The sequence below is a fragment of the Tachysurus vachellii genome, chromosome 13 (genome assembly GCF_030014155.1).
Source record: "Tachysurus vachellii isolate PV-2020 chromosome 13, HZAU_Pvac_v1, whole genome shotgun sequence".
In the NCBI taxonomy this organism is placed as follows: Eukaryota; Metazoa; Chordata; class Actinopteri; order Siluriformes; family Bagridae; genus Tachysurus; species Tachysurus vachellii.
Window position 1 is genome coordinate 21,193,470 of NC_083472.1, and position 16,460 is coordinate 21,209,929.

General features: G+C 38.2%; 1 protein-coding gene across 1 annotated transcript; it reads left to right on the forward strand.

Annotated features, from left to right (window-relative positions):
* The first annotated feature begins 1,220 nt into the window (after positions 1-1,220).
* clcf1 (cardiotrophin-like cytokine factor 1) lies at positions 1,221-16,023 on the forward strand. Its single transcript, XM_060885187.1, has 3 exons — positions 1,221-1,614; positions 10,711-10,871; positions 14,117-16,023. Exons 1-3 carry the CDS (start codon positions 1,599-1,601, stop codon positions 15,230-15,232), a joined length of 1,293 nt encoding a protein of 430 aa, XP_060741170.1. The 5' UTR covers positions 1,221-1,598; the 3' UTR covers positions 15,233-16,023.
* The last annotated feature ends 437 nt before the right edge of the window (positions 16,024-16,460 follow it).

Consider the following 16,460-nt stretch of genomic DNA (forward strand, 5'->3'; position numbering starts at 1 on the left):
AAACACGGAAGACCACCAGAGGGCGACAAAGTTTTTAAAAGATAGCAGGTTACACGTTATCACAAAATAACTATGTTAATTTTATTCAATTAACTGTATGTTAAATATAGTCACAGGATACACGATTGGCTTAGTGAACATAAAAGGAAATTCCCATCAAGACAACACGATCCGTAAATCCGCGTGTGATTGTGCTTGTGTGAGTGTGTGTGTTTGTGTGTGTGTCTGTTTGTGTGTGTCTGGGTGTTTGAGTGTGTGTCTGGGTATTTGTGTGTGTATGTTTGTGTGTGTGTGTGGGTGTTTGTGTGTATGTTTGTGTGTGTATTTGTGTGGTTGTTTGTGTGTGTGTGTGTATGTGTGTGGACAGGTAAAGGTGTGGTGAAGAAATAGAACTAGACAGGTAATACCAGAGGTATGATACATCAAAAAAGAATCTAAAGAGTCACTTAACCGGAGCCGAAAGAGTCGAGCTTGCCTATATGATTCTTTACTATAAATACATACCTACAATTTTTACCGACACTACAAGCAGACCTATTTCAGTCCAGCTTAAATATGCTATTTTATTAACAGTGGCATGTATGACGAGATGAAGTGTAGTGTTGTGTGGAGCTATTAAATGTCTGATAATAATAATTCCCCCGGGCGCTTTGCGGTTTGGAGCCTCGTGGCCGCGCTCAATCAGACTCTGATAACAGACACGGTGAGAGAGAGAGGGAGAGAGAGGGAGAGAGAGAGAGGGAGAGGGTGAGAGAGGGGGGGGGGGAGAAAGAGAGAGAGGGAGAGAGAGGGAGACAGAGAGATGGAGGGAGTGAGAGGGAGAGGGAGAGAGAGGGAGAGAAAGAAAGAGAGAGAGAGAGAGGGAGGGGAGAGAGGGAGACAGAGAGATGGAGGGAGTGAGAGGGAGAGAGAGAGAGAGGGAGAGAGAGAGAGAGAGGGAGGGGAGAGAGGGAGAGGGGGAGAGAGAGAGAAAGAAAGAGAGAGAGAGAGAGAGAGGGAGGGGAGAGAGGGAGAGGGGGAGAGAGAGAGAGAGAAAGAGAGAGAAGAGACGGAGAGAGAGAGGGAGGGGAGAGAGAAAGAGACAGGGGAGAGAGAGAGTGAGAGAGAGAGAGAGAGAGAGAGAGAGAGAGAGAGAGAATGGAGAGAGAGAATGGAGAGGAGGAGAAGGAGGGAGAGAGAGAGAGAGAGAGAATGGAGAGAGAGAATGGAGAGGAGGAGAAGGAGGGGGGACTTGAATATATATTCACCTCTCCTCTCCGTCACTCACTCATTCACTCACTCACTCATTCCGAGTCTGTCCGTCAGACTCAAGCGGACACGCGCAAGCCGGAGACGCGCAAAGAGGTCACGCGCAAAAGCGGACACGCGGAGCCGCATCGGCGCTACTAAAGCCGCTCATCCTCTCTTTATAGACTGTCGCGGAGTTGTAAAAGAGTCTCTCCGTGGAGGAGTGTGTGTGTGTGTGTGTGTGTGTGTGTGTGTGTGTGACAGTGTGGAGGTGTAACTAACAGAAGAGTCTGTTTCATAAAAGTTTCATAAACTTTACAACACAAGGCGAACGGAAGGAAATAAAGTTCATATCAGATAAAATTAGGAAAATGATGCGCCAGGAAGGTAAGATATCTCCCTCTTCATTTCTAATGCAAACATTATTATTATTATTATTATTATTATTATTATTATTATTATTATTATTATTATTATTATAAAATGTCCCATTTTTACACTTTTTATACGTTCTTTAAAAACATTATTCTAAATTATTTTTATCCAGTCAAAAAAGAAAATTAATTCTTGATTTAACAAGACTTAATGTTATGCGTTTTTATACCAAAATTACTGTCATTCTGAGAAAACTGTATTAGAAATTATAATAAAATTCTGAAGGAAACTAAATATAAGAATTTTGATTCACCACATATCAGGAAAAGTTTGCAACTCCAAGCAAATGATTCCTTTTCCTTCTTTAAACTGTTTGTGGTGTTTAGGATGTGCATGTTAAATCTACTGAATAAAATAGTTTTGTGAATAGTTCAAATACGAAAAGATTTCAGGCCTGTTCGCCAGTAGACCGGCGTTGTTTTGAGCAGCTGACTGATGAGGAGTGGGTTTAATAATTCTTATTTAGCTTTTATGTGGTTTACAAGTTTCACAAGAGGCAATGAATCTGTTAGGAAACTCTCTGTAAACTCACCATAGTGGTAAAAGTATGTTAATCTGTGAAAATAAATGAACTAAATGACGTAATTGGTTTAGGAAATCGGATTGTATACACATTCAGATTGGGTTAGATTGGAAGGAAGGGATTTGAACAAATATTTAAAAGCAGTATTGTACACTGAGTTGTTGGTTTATATCTAGTAACTGGTAACTCGATCTTTCGCTGTTATTTTTGGTGATTTACATGTAAGATTGACCTCATTAGAAAGGTTTGTAAGACATGCAACACACACTGGAAACACTGTGTATTATTGCTGTGTGGGTTTTTTCTATACGTGTGTGTCATTGGATAAAATAAAGTGTGTATTAAATCTCAGGTCTTTTTCAATTTCCCTAAAAAAGACACCAATTTGGATCTTTTGTGGTTATTTTGTTTGCTCTGGTGTTAATTATTTTCTCTTAGTTACTTGTTCTTTTCCTGTAAGTTACCTTTTTTATACATCAACAAGCCCTGAATTATTCACAATGTCAGCGTTTTATGCTTTTTTATCGATGTAGGGTCCTTTTCTTCTCAGTAAACCTAAGACTGAACACACAGAGGACATATATGTAAATAGAATAGGACACACACTCACACATGCTCAAACACTGACACACAAGGAAACACAAAAATGGAATTTTTAGGAGTTCATAGGTCGAGGGTCATCCTTGTTAACAGACACTAATATGAGAAAGTATATGATTCATGTTAGTCAAGGTTTGAACACACAGCTCTCATGCACACATACAAACACACACACACTAACGCACACACACTTGGAGTGCACAGACACACACATACCACCTGTCCACAGGGAACCATGTCTGTGAAAAGGAGGATGAGTGTGTGACGAAATGATGCGATTTACACTAAAAGAAAGCAGCAGAGCAGCGTTTCATGCTCACACCACCCACACACACACACACACACACACACACACACACACACACACACACTTCCTCCAGCTCCCTCTCCTCTTCCTCTTTCAGTTTATCTTCTATGCTTTTTTAATTTCCGTCCCCTTCACATACACACGCCAACTTTGCACGCTTAATCCATCATGCGATCACAACCACAACGCTGAACACACCCAGACTTATGTATATGGATGGTCTAAAAAAGACAATGCCATTATTAGCGTGTCACTGCCATCCACACAATTAAATTTTTACCCATGCGAAAGAAACTACAGCGACAATCTGAGGAGAGACGAAAAAAAGATGGAGGCTAACATGGACGAAGGAACATGGAAGAAGAGAGGGCGAGAGGTAGAGTAGCATAGAAAGTTAAGCATGAAAGGATGAGATAAAGAGATGGAGTGATTGAGAGGGGGATGGAGAGTGAGGGTTAATGCAGCCCAGATTCCCTCCAACAAGAGAACAAGAGAGAGAAAGAAAAGTAGAGAGTGAGTTAGGAAAAGAAAGGAGAGAGAGAGAGAGGGAGAGAGAGAGAGAGAGAGAAGTGCACAGGGGAATGATATAAAATGAGTTGGTCACGGTTTGAACAGTTACACATGCTGTTTACATTTTTCCCAAATTAACATGGCCCCCTCACTTTACCAACTCCCTCTCTCCTTCCCTCTGTTTCTCTGTCTATCTCTTGTACGTTTCCTTTCTCCACACTTTTCTGCGAAGAACGGGAAGTTCGGATAAGTAGACCGCTCCCTGCACTCGTTCGCTATTTATTTTGATGAGAGGACCGTGTCAGGAGTTAACAGAAACCTGAGGCTGGAAGATGGAAAAATGGAGAGGGGGGACATGAGGGGCAGATAATTAAAAAAAGGAAGAGAAAGGTAATTAGAGAGGTAAAAGGACTTACAAGAGTCAAGCGGTGCAGAGAGACAGACAGGCTGAGAAAGAGAGAGAGAGAGAGAGAGAGAGAGAGAGAAGATTTTTTTTGGAAGATCTAAAGGAAAAACAGTCAGAAACGGAGGGATGGAGTAGAGGAACGAGAGGGGAACGGGTTTGAGGGATTTGTTGTAAATCCAGGTTTTTATTCTTTTTTTTTATTCCTCCTTTTGTTTTGATGTTCGTTGGCGGAGTTGACAATTTTTTAGGCCAAATGTGATCAATTTGAATTTCAAACTGCTTCCAAGCATCCAAAGGGAGACTTGTGTGCCCATGTGTATGTGTGTGTGTGTGTGTGTGTGTGTGTGTGTGTGTTTAGGAGGAGATGATGGCTAGTACATGTGAGTGATGCTAATACACAATACTTGAGTGTGTACTCCATGTTCACCATCCACATGCTGGTGTGTGTGTGTGTGTGTGTGTGTGTGTGTGTGTTGAGTTAGTGAAGGAATGCACATTTGATTGAGTGCAGGCTGCACATAAATCTCCACTTTAACTGTACACAGACACACAACATGGACCCTGACCCCAAACTCTCCCCTACAGACACAGTCTTCCACATACACACATAGTGACACACACAATCACACACACACACACACACACACACACACACACACACACACACACACACACACACACACACACACACACACACAAACACTAAGCTCATTGTGTATGGACCTGATTGGTTATTTGGCTCACATAACATTTTATTGATGCGCTATGAACTATATCATGTTTTATGATACGGTGCATTCCCAAAAGCTCGGGTGTGAAGTGAAACAACAAATCAGGGAAGTGTATCCTGCTGCGTACATGTGTGTGTGTGAGACTGAGAGAAGAGCAGGATGTATCGATCTGCACATTTCTCATCATATCATTGCTGCCAGCTGTTGGCTCGTGCTCACTCTTTTTCTCTTTGACACACATACACACACAAATCCTCTCTAATAAAAAACGCCATTTCTCAGTGGGCTTCAGAGTTCCACTTCAGAAGAGACGTCTCGGAGAAAAAAAAAGTTTCCACAATATGATAGTGTTTAGATCATTACTCAGCCACCTAATTCCCTTTCAGTTGGTTTCGTCAGCGCCGAAAATCGAAACATCAATCACAATTAGGGCTCCTTGTGTGAGACATGCTGTATACTGGCGAAGGATCAGCACTGCTCTGTGTTCCTTCTCCAACTCTATATGATGAATTAGATGTGAGACGAAAGCAGTGAAAAGCGTGAATCAAAACAGGGACGGAGTACGAGTACACAAAAGAGGTGTAGATCAATTAATAAGAATTCGTGTCAAAATGAAGCACTGTTAAATTCAATTGTACCCAAACTTGATTTGAGAAACGAATAGCCTTTTATCTTATATTACTGAACTACTGAATCGTGGAAAGCTGGCAGGAAATTTACTCTTCAAAAACTTTTACCCTCATTAAGAAATTCACATGGGTTCTGGTGTAACGTGCAGCTCCTCGGTTCGAACCTGAGCTCATGTTACCGTCTGTGTCGAGTTCTGTGATCTCCTCGTGTCCGCATGGATTTCCTCCAGGTTCTCCATTTTCCTCCCACCTTGTAAAAACATGCTGGTAGGTGGACTGGCTAAGATAAATCACCTCTAAGTGTGAATCACATGCTGCCCGAAGGAGTGTAACCACATGTGAAAACATTATTGTATTAACCAGATACTAATAGGAGGCACATTATTTATTTATTTATTTTGAATAAAGTTTGACAGTCTTGACTGGGATCAATAAAATAATGCGAGGAGGCTAACAAGGACCTCGTCAGCACCAACAACCTCGTCAAAACGAAGGTTTAACTTCTAAATAGCTTGTTTATGTTTTAGGAAATCGGACCTGATAAATTTGTTCATCGTTCTTGAGTGATATGAAGTTGAGGAACTTTCAGAGATTTTTCTACCTCTGTTATTTTTTTTCTTACAGTGTTTTCCCATATTTCCATCAGCATAGTAGCTAGTCTGATTGATTTACAAATAAATAAATAAATAAATAAATAAGGGGAAAATCCAATTTAAGGCAACCTTCACGTTTAAATCCGTATACAGATATAGCTAGTTGGCGCTCTAAACAGATCCAGATCCAGATAGCATTGCTTTACATCACTAATCCACACTGCTCCAAGGGATTGGCTTCCCCTTTATCCTGATCATGGATGAAGCGCATACTGAAGCTGAGTGAATAAAGAAATCCAGAGTCTGTGTATATGAGAAACAGAAATGTCCACAACACCACACACTTTCCTCTTTCTTTCAGTACTCCATGTTCTGCATTTATATATCAGAACATTCTAGGTATATTTTACAATATGACACACTAAGGCACACGTCGGATGTTTTCTGATACCGACCCGTGATCTTCGGAGGTTTTTTCTGTTTCTGAAAAGAACTCAGTGACGCTGATCATTTTCTTTGGCGCTAACCTCAGATTCCTATTCTCGGTTGACTGGAGTTGAACCCGATGCGGTTCTTCTGCTGTTTTAGCCCATTTTCCTTCACCGTTTGAACTCTTTTCTGTTCACCACAGTTGTAAAGAGTGATTATTTCATTTCAGTTACCTTGAACCTTGGAACCGGTCTGGTTGTTCTCCTCTGATCTCTCATAAGCGAGACGTTTCTCCCTGCAGAACCGAGCCTTACGTGTGTTATTTCCGTACCGTTCCGTGTTGTGTGTGTAAATCCCTGGAGATTCCTGAAATACTCAAACCAATCCGTCTGCCAAGGTCAAAGTCACTGGGATCAAATTTTTCCTTGATTCTGATGTTTGATGTGAACATTAAGCGAAGCTCTTGATCTGAATCTGCACGTGTCTGTATGCATTACATTGCTGCACATGATCGGCTGATCGAAAAACCTCACAGTAAGCAGGAGGGCAGGTGTTCCTATTAAAGTGGACAGCGAGCATAATATAATATTTTGATTAGTTTTTGAAAGAAAAATAAAGCAAATCATATGGTAGAGCTGAATGAATATATAGTTTCAATGCTGAGAGAATACTGAATGTTATATTTGGAAAAAAAAAAAAAAAAAACAATTCTTAAAAGACTCGGTATTGAAATCAGGTGCTGAACTTTCCCGCTCCTGGTTGCTTATTGCACTGCAGACAATAAGTCCGGGGATAACTGCCATAAGTTGAAGTCAGGAAAAGGTGTGTCGCTCTATGTTGTAAAGTTATATTTGCGTGAGTGTGTGGTTAGAGCGCACAATTTAACATGTGAAACTTTCTTAGCATATTTAATAAAAGCCTTTGTGCACGGCTCTGCTTTCTGCGACGGGAAGAAAAGCGAGGAAGAAAAGCGAGGCAGAGAAGAGAAAAGGAAAACTGGCAGGCCTAATCGAGGTTAATAAGCTGCTGTTATTTTGGCTGGGGGCAAAAAAGAGATAAACTGCTTCAAAAGAAAGGGAGAGAAAGGAGGTGTGCACAGGAGGAGGATTAAAAACAACTTGACAAGCGAGGCCGGCACTGAGAGAGGAAAAAAAAAGTAGGGGGGTGTAGATTAGAGAAAGAGGGAATGAGGAGAAAGAAGGGTAGAGGAAGAGGTGCGAGGGTTACGAGAGTGGACAAAAGGATGGCAGACGGTTTAAAGAGGAGGAATGAGAGGTAGCAATGAGGGGAGGAGGAGAAGGAGGAGGAGGAGGAGCGGCTGCGAGCACATATTTCACACCTGCTGAAGACTCAACGCCTCAAACAAGTAATTACACATCTCCACCGTGTCCCTCTCGCTGCCTGACAAAAGAAAGAGTGTGTGCCATGTTTGTGCTGGAGGACACCCTGAGGCTTCCCCAGACACGCACACACAATATTATAGCACTGTCTGAGCCTCTCTGAAGTATGAGAGATCATTTGCTGCCATTTTCCTCGCATGGCTTCAAGGCTTAAAAGGGTTCAGAGGACTCATGATGGTCACATACACACACATGCACACACACACTCACACACACACATATGCACATACACATAAACTCATCATAAACACCCTGATAAGCAAACTTTCCAATGTAAGGCATGTAAACTGTGAATTGGCTTTAGGTCAAAGATACCATATCCCAAATTGGAACATGCAACGGCAATTTCCAAACAAAAACACACCAGACCACACACAAGCACACACACACACGCACACACACACACACTTGATGCACACTGCCTAAAAGCGTTCTGATAAGATTTCGTTCACTCCAGACGGATTTTGCTCGACACGTTTCAAGTCTGAAAACACTTTTCCTTCTTAAACATGACTCACCCCCCTGTATTTGTTTTTAACCACAACTTCAAACTGTAATTGAATGTTTTTTTTTCCTGTTTTGTTTTGTCCTCAAGGCATCTTCACTGTCTTTGCCAGTTGACATGACAAACACACACAAGAATCATATTAAAAATAATGAGGGGGATGATGGAGGAGGAAGAGGATGGGGGGTGTTCAGGGAGGGTGGTGGTGGTGGGGTGTGTAATGAGTTACGGAGTTACACCAAGGGAGAAATTTGTGAAACAATGCTTGGGAAATCATAACTATAACCTGCCTTTATTCCCGCTTGCCACGGTGCCTTCTGTTGACTTAAAATAATTCCACATGTCTGGCACTGTACTTATGCACAGTAGTAAGTCTCATTACTTCCTCATAAAGCTGAATTAAAAGTATAAATGCAATGCCGTGAACCCACAAATCGTGATTTCCAAAACTAACAAAATGAACGTTTTTTTTTTCCTTTTCTCTTAAACGAGTAACAGTAACAGAGAAAGACGGCATTTAATCCATTCTAATCAAATACCCTTCCAATCATCTAGTCTATTCTAATTGTTTACCTAAAAATTCTATTTTTTAGTTTACTTTTAAGTTTAATTTAAGGTTAAACTTTCAACATTGACCTCATCAGTTCTAATCGTGATATCATACCAATTACAAAATAATATAATCTTCCAATGATCTTCAGGAAATTGAAATGACTCACCTGTGTGATTCGGTCTGATTCTGTGACTTCTGGAATGTTCCATAGATTTCACAGGGGTGAATGTGTTCAGGTAACAGGGTTAAGTGAAGCTAAAAAGCAGGTTATTTTTAATCTGATGTGTTAAATCTGACTGAGGAAAAGAAACGGGCGTAAAAATGGTAATGAAATAATTTTGCAATGTTTGAAGTATCAAAATTATTTTAATGAATATATTTCAAGGGAAAGTGTAGTCATATAAGGGTGGGATGATGTTTAAAATTCATGTCTTTTTCTTTACTCATAATGTTTTACACAAATACCGTCTAAGTCATGGAATTACTGAGATAGATAGATAGATAGATAGATAGATAGATCGATAGATAGATAGATAGATAGATAGATAGATAGATAGATAGATTAGCTATTTACAAACATCCTTTATTTATTCTGAATCAAAATCACAGATTTTTATTAATTGAGTAAAATGTGTAAAAATCATGCAGTATAACTTTCAAATATTTGTGTAATATTGAAAGACTTGTTAGAACTTATTTTGTTTATTATTTGTGTATTTTTTTTAATAATGACAGTATGTGCAGCTTTGAAAAGAGCTTTTTTTTTTTATAAACATCATCATAAATAAATACAATATAAATACAGCTCCAAAGTACCTTAATAATAAACTGTTATTATGTGTAATGAATTAAGGCTGCATTATAACATGGCAATATAACATGATTATAGATATGATGTATAATTAGACAAGTATGAATATAAACATTTTTTGTCTAATTAATTGGAAATTCTAGCAAATGATCCAAACATATTTTGCATATGATGTAAAGGAATAACTAATGGCTTTATTTATTAAAAACTCAGTATATGTTGAGGATTTTATCTGTGCTACAAAATACATTAAAATATGTGTGTGCAACCAGCAAATGATGTTTAGACTATTAAAGTAATAAGTAATTAACGTTACTGAATGTGTTTAAGTTCTAATGTAAGCCAGATGCTTCTGGATTACGACAGGATTAGGACAGTGTGTGTAAAGAGAGAGATGGAGAGAGAGAAAGAGAGAGAGAGAGAGAGAGATCTGAAGAGGTCAGAAGAAACAAGACAAATCTTTAGGCAAACACCCTGAGGGTTGTAAAGAAATTGCAAAAAGGGATTTACTTTTATTTATTTATTTAATTTTTTTCTATTTTACATCCGAACACAAAGACAAACCTTCATTTTATTTTTTATTTTTTGGTTTTTACAGCTGTTCTGCAAATTATGTTACAAGCGACAGAAACTCTTGACCCTTTTTTTCCCCCTGAAAGCCGTTTGACAAAGAGGCCCTCGGCTTTGTGCGTATTCGGTGCTGACAGTTGTATTTAGTATTCGCTGAGTGACTGCCAATTGCACAGTAAACAACATATCCATCTTTTAGTAAGCATGTCTGATTTGATTCAATGTTTTATTCGAGTGTTTCGGATTTTGACAGCGGGTGATGAAACGGGTGACATCTGATCCTCGTAAGAGAGCCAACGTTTTTGTTTCTGGTAAATTATCCTGTTTTTGCGACGTGTTTACGCTGTAATGATGGCAGTGTATTTTACAATAGAATTGGTGTTTTAACATTTGTGCAACATAAATCCTGAGAAACACACACCCACACACACAAAGTGAATGATAAATCTGCTTCTTCGTTCTTACTGGTTCATATCTGCAGTCCATCAGGCTCACCTCGTGCTGCTGTTGGCCGCTGCAGTGGGGTGTGTTCAGGTGCAGGACCACGCGCTGATGTTGTCCAATGAGAGGAGCACGATAGAGAGAACGTACGAGCTGACCAAATACCTGAACCACCAGCTGAAGGAAATTAAAGACACTTACGTGAGTCTGACTTAGTATGCTTGTGGTCGTGAATGCTTTTGTTTATGTGTGCGTTTTTTCCGCTCATCTCTCTGGCATCCTCGTTCTTTCTCACACATACTTTTTACTGCCTTTTCCTCTTTTCTTGTTCCTTTTCACATCTCTGTCCAAAGAGCATATGTGTGTGTGTGTGTTTCTATTATGAAAAACAGAGGGAAAGAGACTAATAAATTCCATTCTTTTTTTTTTTATATCAGAATAAACTTAGCTATTAACAAATGTCCATCATTTTATTTGGAACAAAATGATTTAATCTTTTATGCCCTGATTAAAATGTATATAAAGATTTATGAGCTGTAGCTGTGCAACATTCTGCCAACATTTTTAGGCAGGATAAAAAATTAAAATCACACTCTTACACTCGGAAGCATAAAAAATGCTTCAAGTAACAGTTTCTATGAAAGCCACATGTATAATGTCCTTGAATAATTGAACTCAACTGCTGTACTTAGCTCTTACTTTGATGGGTTTTATACTTTACTCCAGTGTCATTTTAATTCATGTTGAATGTTAGCGCTCTTACTTCATTAGAATTTACCTTTCACTGTAAACAGTTTTATTTATACCTTGATATAAATATTTTATACTCATTCAGCTAATTCAATTCTATACTGTACATGAATACTTCTGCAACCGTCTCATGCTACACTATGTAGTTAACGCTATGGCTATAATATTTGCCTTTCTATACGGCATAAAATCAATCCTGAAAAAAAAGCATGTTTAAGTGTGATATTTTGGTAATTTGCTAAAATTCACTGGCTATACAGTATGTAACTTACTTAGCCTGTTTTCTTTGCTAATGCTTGGTTCGACTAGCATTGATTCCAGTAGGAAAGAGTACTGGTTAGATAGTGAAAGTGTTAATTCTAGTTAATGGTAATATATTAGCTATTTATAGGATATTACACTTCTCTGATAGTTACAGAGATCGGATGGTGTTTTCCAGTTAAAAAATTGTCCAGTTAAAAACAAAAATCAACTTCAAACGTTCACTTTTCACAAGAAAATATGACATTAACTTAATTTTTCTGGGGGAAAAAATAACCTTTGTTATTTTAAAAACAAATTAAAACACTTTGACTTTTACTTGATTAAATCTTTTTGCTGGATCATTAAGCTTTTGACACTTTTTACTTTATCTATATTTATTACTGTATTATTTCTCAGTACGTTTTCCATCCTTGCTTATGAATACATTCATATCATGTTATAATGCATTTATAAGGCATTATACACATAGTTATAACTATTTGCAAATAAAAAAGACCAGCTTTAGATATAGATATAGTTCAAAGACATAGATAGTATAATCTTATTTTAACTTATTATAACATACAAGCTTTATTTATTAGCTCTAAGTAAAGAGGAACATTTTAAATAAAGACATTTATTAAACCATCAGCATTTCCAGTGTTTCATGTTTAACAATTTGACCAAACCCAAAACTACACTTTAGTTCTACAGAGATTTAGAGCCATTTAAAAAAAATGTTCTATCAAAGGTTGTAAGGCTTACAGTAGAAAAAAGTGTAGGAAAATGAATCATGTTAACAATTCATAATATATTATAAAGATAGCGATAGAGTGTAATGTCATTTATATATTATATAGTAATGTGTTTTTAGTCCATTACAGATATGACTGTCATTTAAAATGTCACCAAGCGCTCTATAAAACACCAATTATTCGTTTCAGTCATTTCAGATTGAATTATTTCACAAATTTAATCAATTATTTGACCTTTTTTTTAAAATATCATATTCATAAACATGTCATTTTTAAAACATCTTACAGTGTTGCCAATCTAATTCCAAAACGTAATGCCACTGATTTCACCTAAAATTGCATCTTTGAATAAAAAATTAAAAAAAATTATTTATAAAAATGATTCTTTTTTTATTATTATTATTATTCTTTTTTTTTTATTAAAGGTTTTTTTTGAACAGAAGCCGGGAACCCAAATGAACCTTTTTTAAGAGAGTAAACCGTTTTTTTTTATTTGTGAATTTCTCTTGTTCAGTGAAACATTAAGACTTTCTGGCAACCAAAAAAATAACTTTGCATCACAGCGACACTTTTTCTTCTGCCTACTCTTTGTTTTCTATGGAAGCAGGTGAAAATCTGGTGCACAGGAGAGTGGGAGTGAGACACATGCGATGAGAGGGGATTTTTTTGTTTTTGTTTTTTTTTTGCAATTTACTGGTGAATATCATGGTGTCCTGGCATAACAGATTGTTTTATGTGCTGTGGGTGTCAGATAGCAACTATCCATGACTACTGTACAGCAGCACAATGAATGGAACTTATTATAACACAAAGAAAACCTTACAAAAACAAGAAACTACTTTGGTTTAAGTTTTTTGTTTTTCCAGCCTTTACAACAGCAGAATTTTAGGCTTCTGCTATTAATTCCAGGCTTAAGGTTGTCAAATTCTAATCCTGCTCTTTCACCACGGAAAATAATTTCCTAAGTTTCCTTGTTCCAAAGTTCCTTTGTGGAAAAATCACATAGAATTCATTCAATCGTATGTCTTTTTTTTTAACATCATATTTATGTGTGTAATATGTGACGATTTGAAAAACACGTGCAGCTTCATTTTACTGTGATTTCCAGTAAACATGTGTGACATCATGTGATCATCTGTGTTTAGAAAAAAGTAAGAAGACTTTCCTCATGGGAGCAAATCACCAGGTTTAAGCCATTGTGAAATGTATTTTAACCATAACATGTGACGTAAGTGTGAAGAAACCACACAAGATAAAATTGCACATGAATCCTGAAACGTGTGAAATGGGCAACTTTTTGCTTTGGGATTTCCAGACATCAAGTTAATGAAGTTATTATGTACTCAGATACACAATATTTCAGGAAACACCATCCTGAGAAATTTTTTAATAAACCAAACATGGCTTTTAGGTTTTCTGTAATATACAATAATATATATATATATATATATATATACAATAATATATATATATATATATATATATATATATATATATATATATATATATATATATATATATATATATATATATACAATAATATATATACAATTATATATATATATATATATATATATATATATATATATATATATATATATATATATATATATATATATACATATATATATATATATATATATATATACATCATAATTAGAAAGTGCTTAAGATGTTTGTTCACTGTGTGTCCCTCAGCTCTCATATCTCGGTCCTCCATTCAGTGATCCAGGCTTTTCACCACCAAGACCCAACATCTCCTCCCTGGCGGTTCCCAGTGCAGCCACGCGGGAGGACCTGTGGCGCGGTCTTGAGAACGGTGCCCGTCTGGCACAGAACCAGCGAGCCTACAGTGTTCTGCTGAGCGCTGTGCGTGAGCTGGCACGCTCCACACTGTGTCCTTACCTCCAAAGCTCACTCTTTCACTTCTGCTCCGGCCTGAGTGGACTCCTGGGCTCCATCTCAGGGCTAATGAATGCCCTGGGCTACACCCCGCCCCTGCACGGCAACGCTCCCCCTTCTCAGAAATACACACCGCTTTTGTCTTCTCAGTATCAACGGGCAAATGTGAACGGCCCTGCCCCGCTGAGGAACCAGGCATCTCGGGCGCAGAGTGGCCTGGGAGGAATGAGGGACGGAACAGCTGGATATGAAACGGAGCGGAAGCGGGATAGAGAAAGGGAGAGGGCTGAGCGAGGGAGGAGAGGGAGGCGGAGAGAGGGGGAGAGCTGGGCGGAGAGAGAGGAGGAGGAGAGGGAAGAAGGTATGGAGAGGTGGAGGAGGAGGAGAAGATTGCTGACTATTGAAGAGGAGGACGGCGGTAAACAAACAAGCCACAGTTACGATCCAAACAGCAACAACAATAACAACATGAACAGCAACCACACAAGTTCCAAGCACTATTTCAGCAAATATGGCAGCGGTAAAGACTTTAACATCAACAGCACAGGCAGTGATGCCCGGCTTCCCACGGAAACGGAGAGCGAAGCTAGTATAAGCAGAGAGGAAGAGGCAGATGAGTTTCAGGCAGACGTTCCTGTCCTCTTTTCCTCTACGTCCCTCCATTCCGGGCGCTCAGGACACCCCATATCCTCTCCCCACCCACCGCTCTCTCCCCTGTCCCTCCTTTACGCATACGAAGACGGGGTCACTGAGGTCGACTCGCATTTGAGCATGGCCGCTCCTTCGCCACGCCCTGCCCTCAACGACTTCACACGGAAAGTGGAGGGATTTTGGGTACTCAGAGAGCTGCAGAGTTGGCTGTTTAGATCAGCCAAAGACTTCACCAGACTGAAGAAGCGACTCCGTGTCTGAGTGCCTAACTCTATGTGTGTGTCAGCGTTTGTCTATGTGTGTGTGTGTCTGAATGAATGAATGAATGGAAGTTTTTGCAGAAAGAAACTCAAAAGGACTCACATTTTGCACTTGCATGGAAAAAGAGAACTCATCCTGATAAACAAAAAAGAAGACAAAAGAAGAGAAACAAGCGACTTTTCAGAGCGAGAGGCGAGTCAGCAGCTTGAGGAACGTGAATCACATTTCCGTCTTTTTGAGACGGATGAAAGGAAGACATGAGACGGAAATAAAGGGGTAGAAAGTGTCTGCTGTCTCAGAAACTGACTCAGCACGTGGTGACCCGTGATTACTGGGTGCTTTTATGCTCACACACTGTCACACTTCTCATAAAGGGCTGTGTCATGCATCTCTGTAACCACTTACTGTCATATTGGGCTTTTTTCCACTGCAAGCGTCTGAACCTTCGACATCAGATTACAATAAATGTGTTCTTTTTTTAACATTGACCACTGACGAATATTGGTACGAGTCAGAAATTCGTTACTGCTAACAGCAGCCACATTGTGAGAATTAAACAGAATAAAGTAGGCTATATAAAGACTTGTGAACATATTCATACCATGTTATGATGCATAAATAAATCTTTCTACTTATTGTTATATTCTCAATTACTTATGAAAAGCTATTACAGTTTATCAACATAGTAGTAATGCATTTATTCAATATTATACATTCATTCATTATTATAATGCAGACGTTCAGCCCATTTTCTCAGTGGATTATCTTTATTTTTTATTTATTTATTTATTTCTGGGTTTTTTTTTTGCTTTTATAATAGTTTTAATTATTTTAATTTTTTTTTTTTTTGGGGTGGGGGGGGTTAAAATCTATAGCATTTGCTAATGTTTCATTTCACACAATTCATAGATCTACATTGGCTTTACTTGATTAAATTATTATAGCAATTCCTTATGAATGCATTATAACATGATATGAATGGGTTTAAAGTTCATACGGAATACCGTTGCTTGTTTCTGGTATTTATAGATACATTACATGTATTTCAATTTTTTTTATATATATTTCAAGTGATTTTTACACAACAATCTTTTTTTTATGATTGTGTTCATTTTACCATCTTGAAATGCACCTTATAATGTTTTTTTCCCCCCAACATCTAATCACATATTACTTATATAATCACACGTGAAAACTTTTGATTCCGTGTGAAATGTGAGTGATTTTT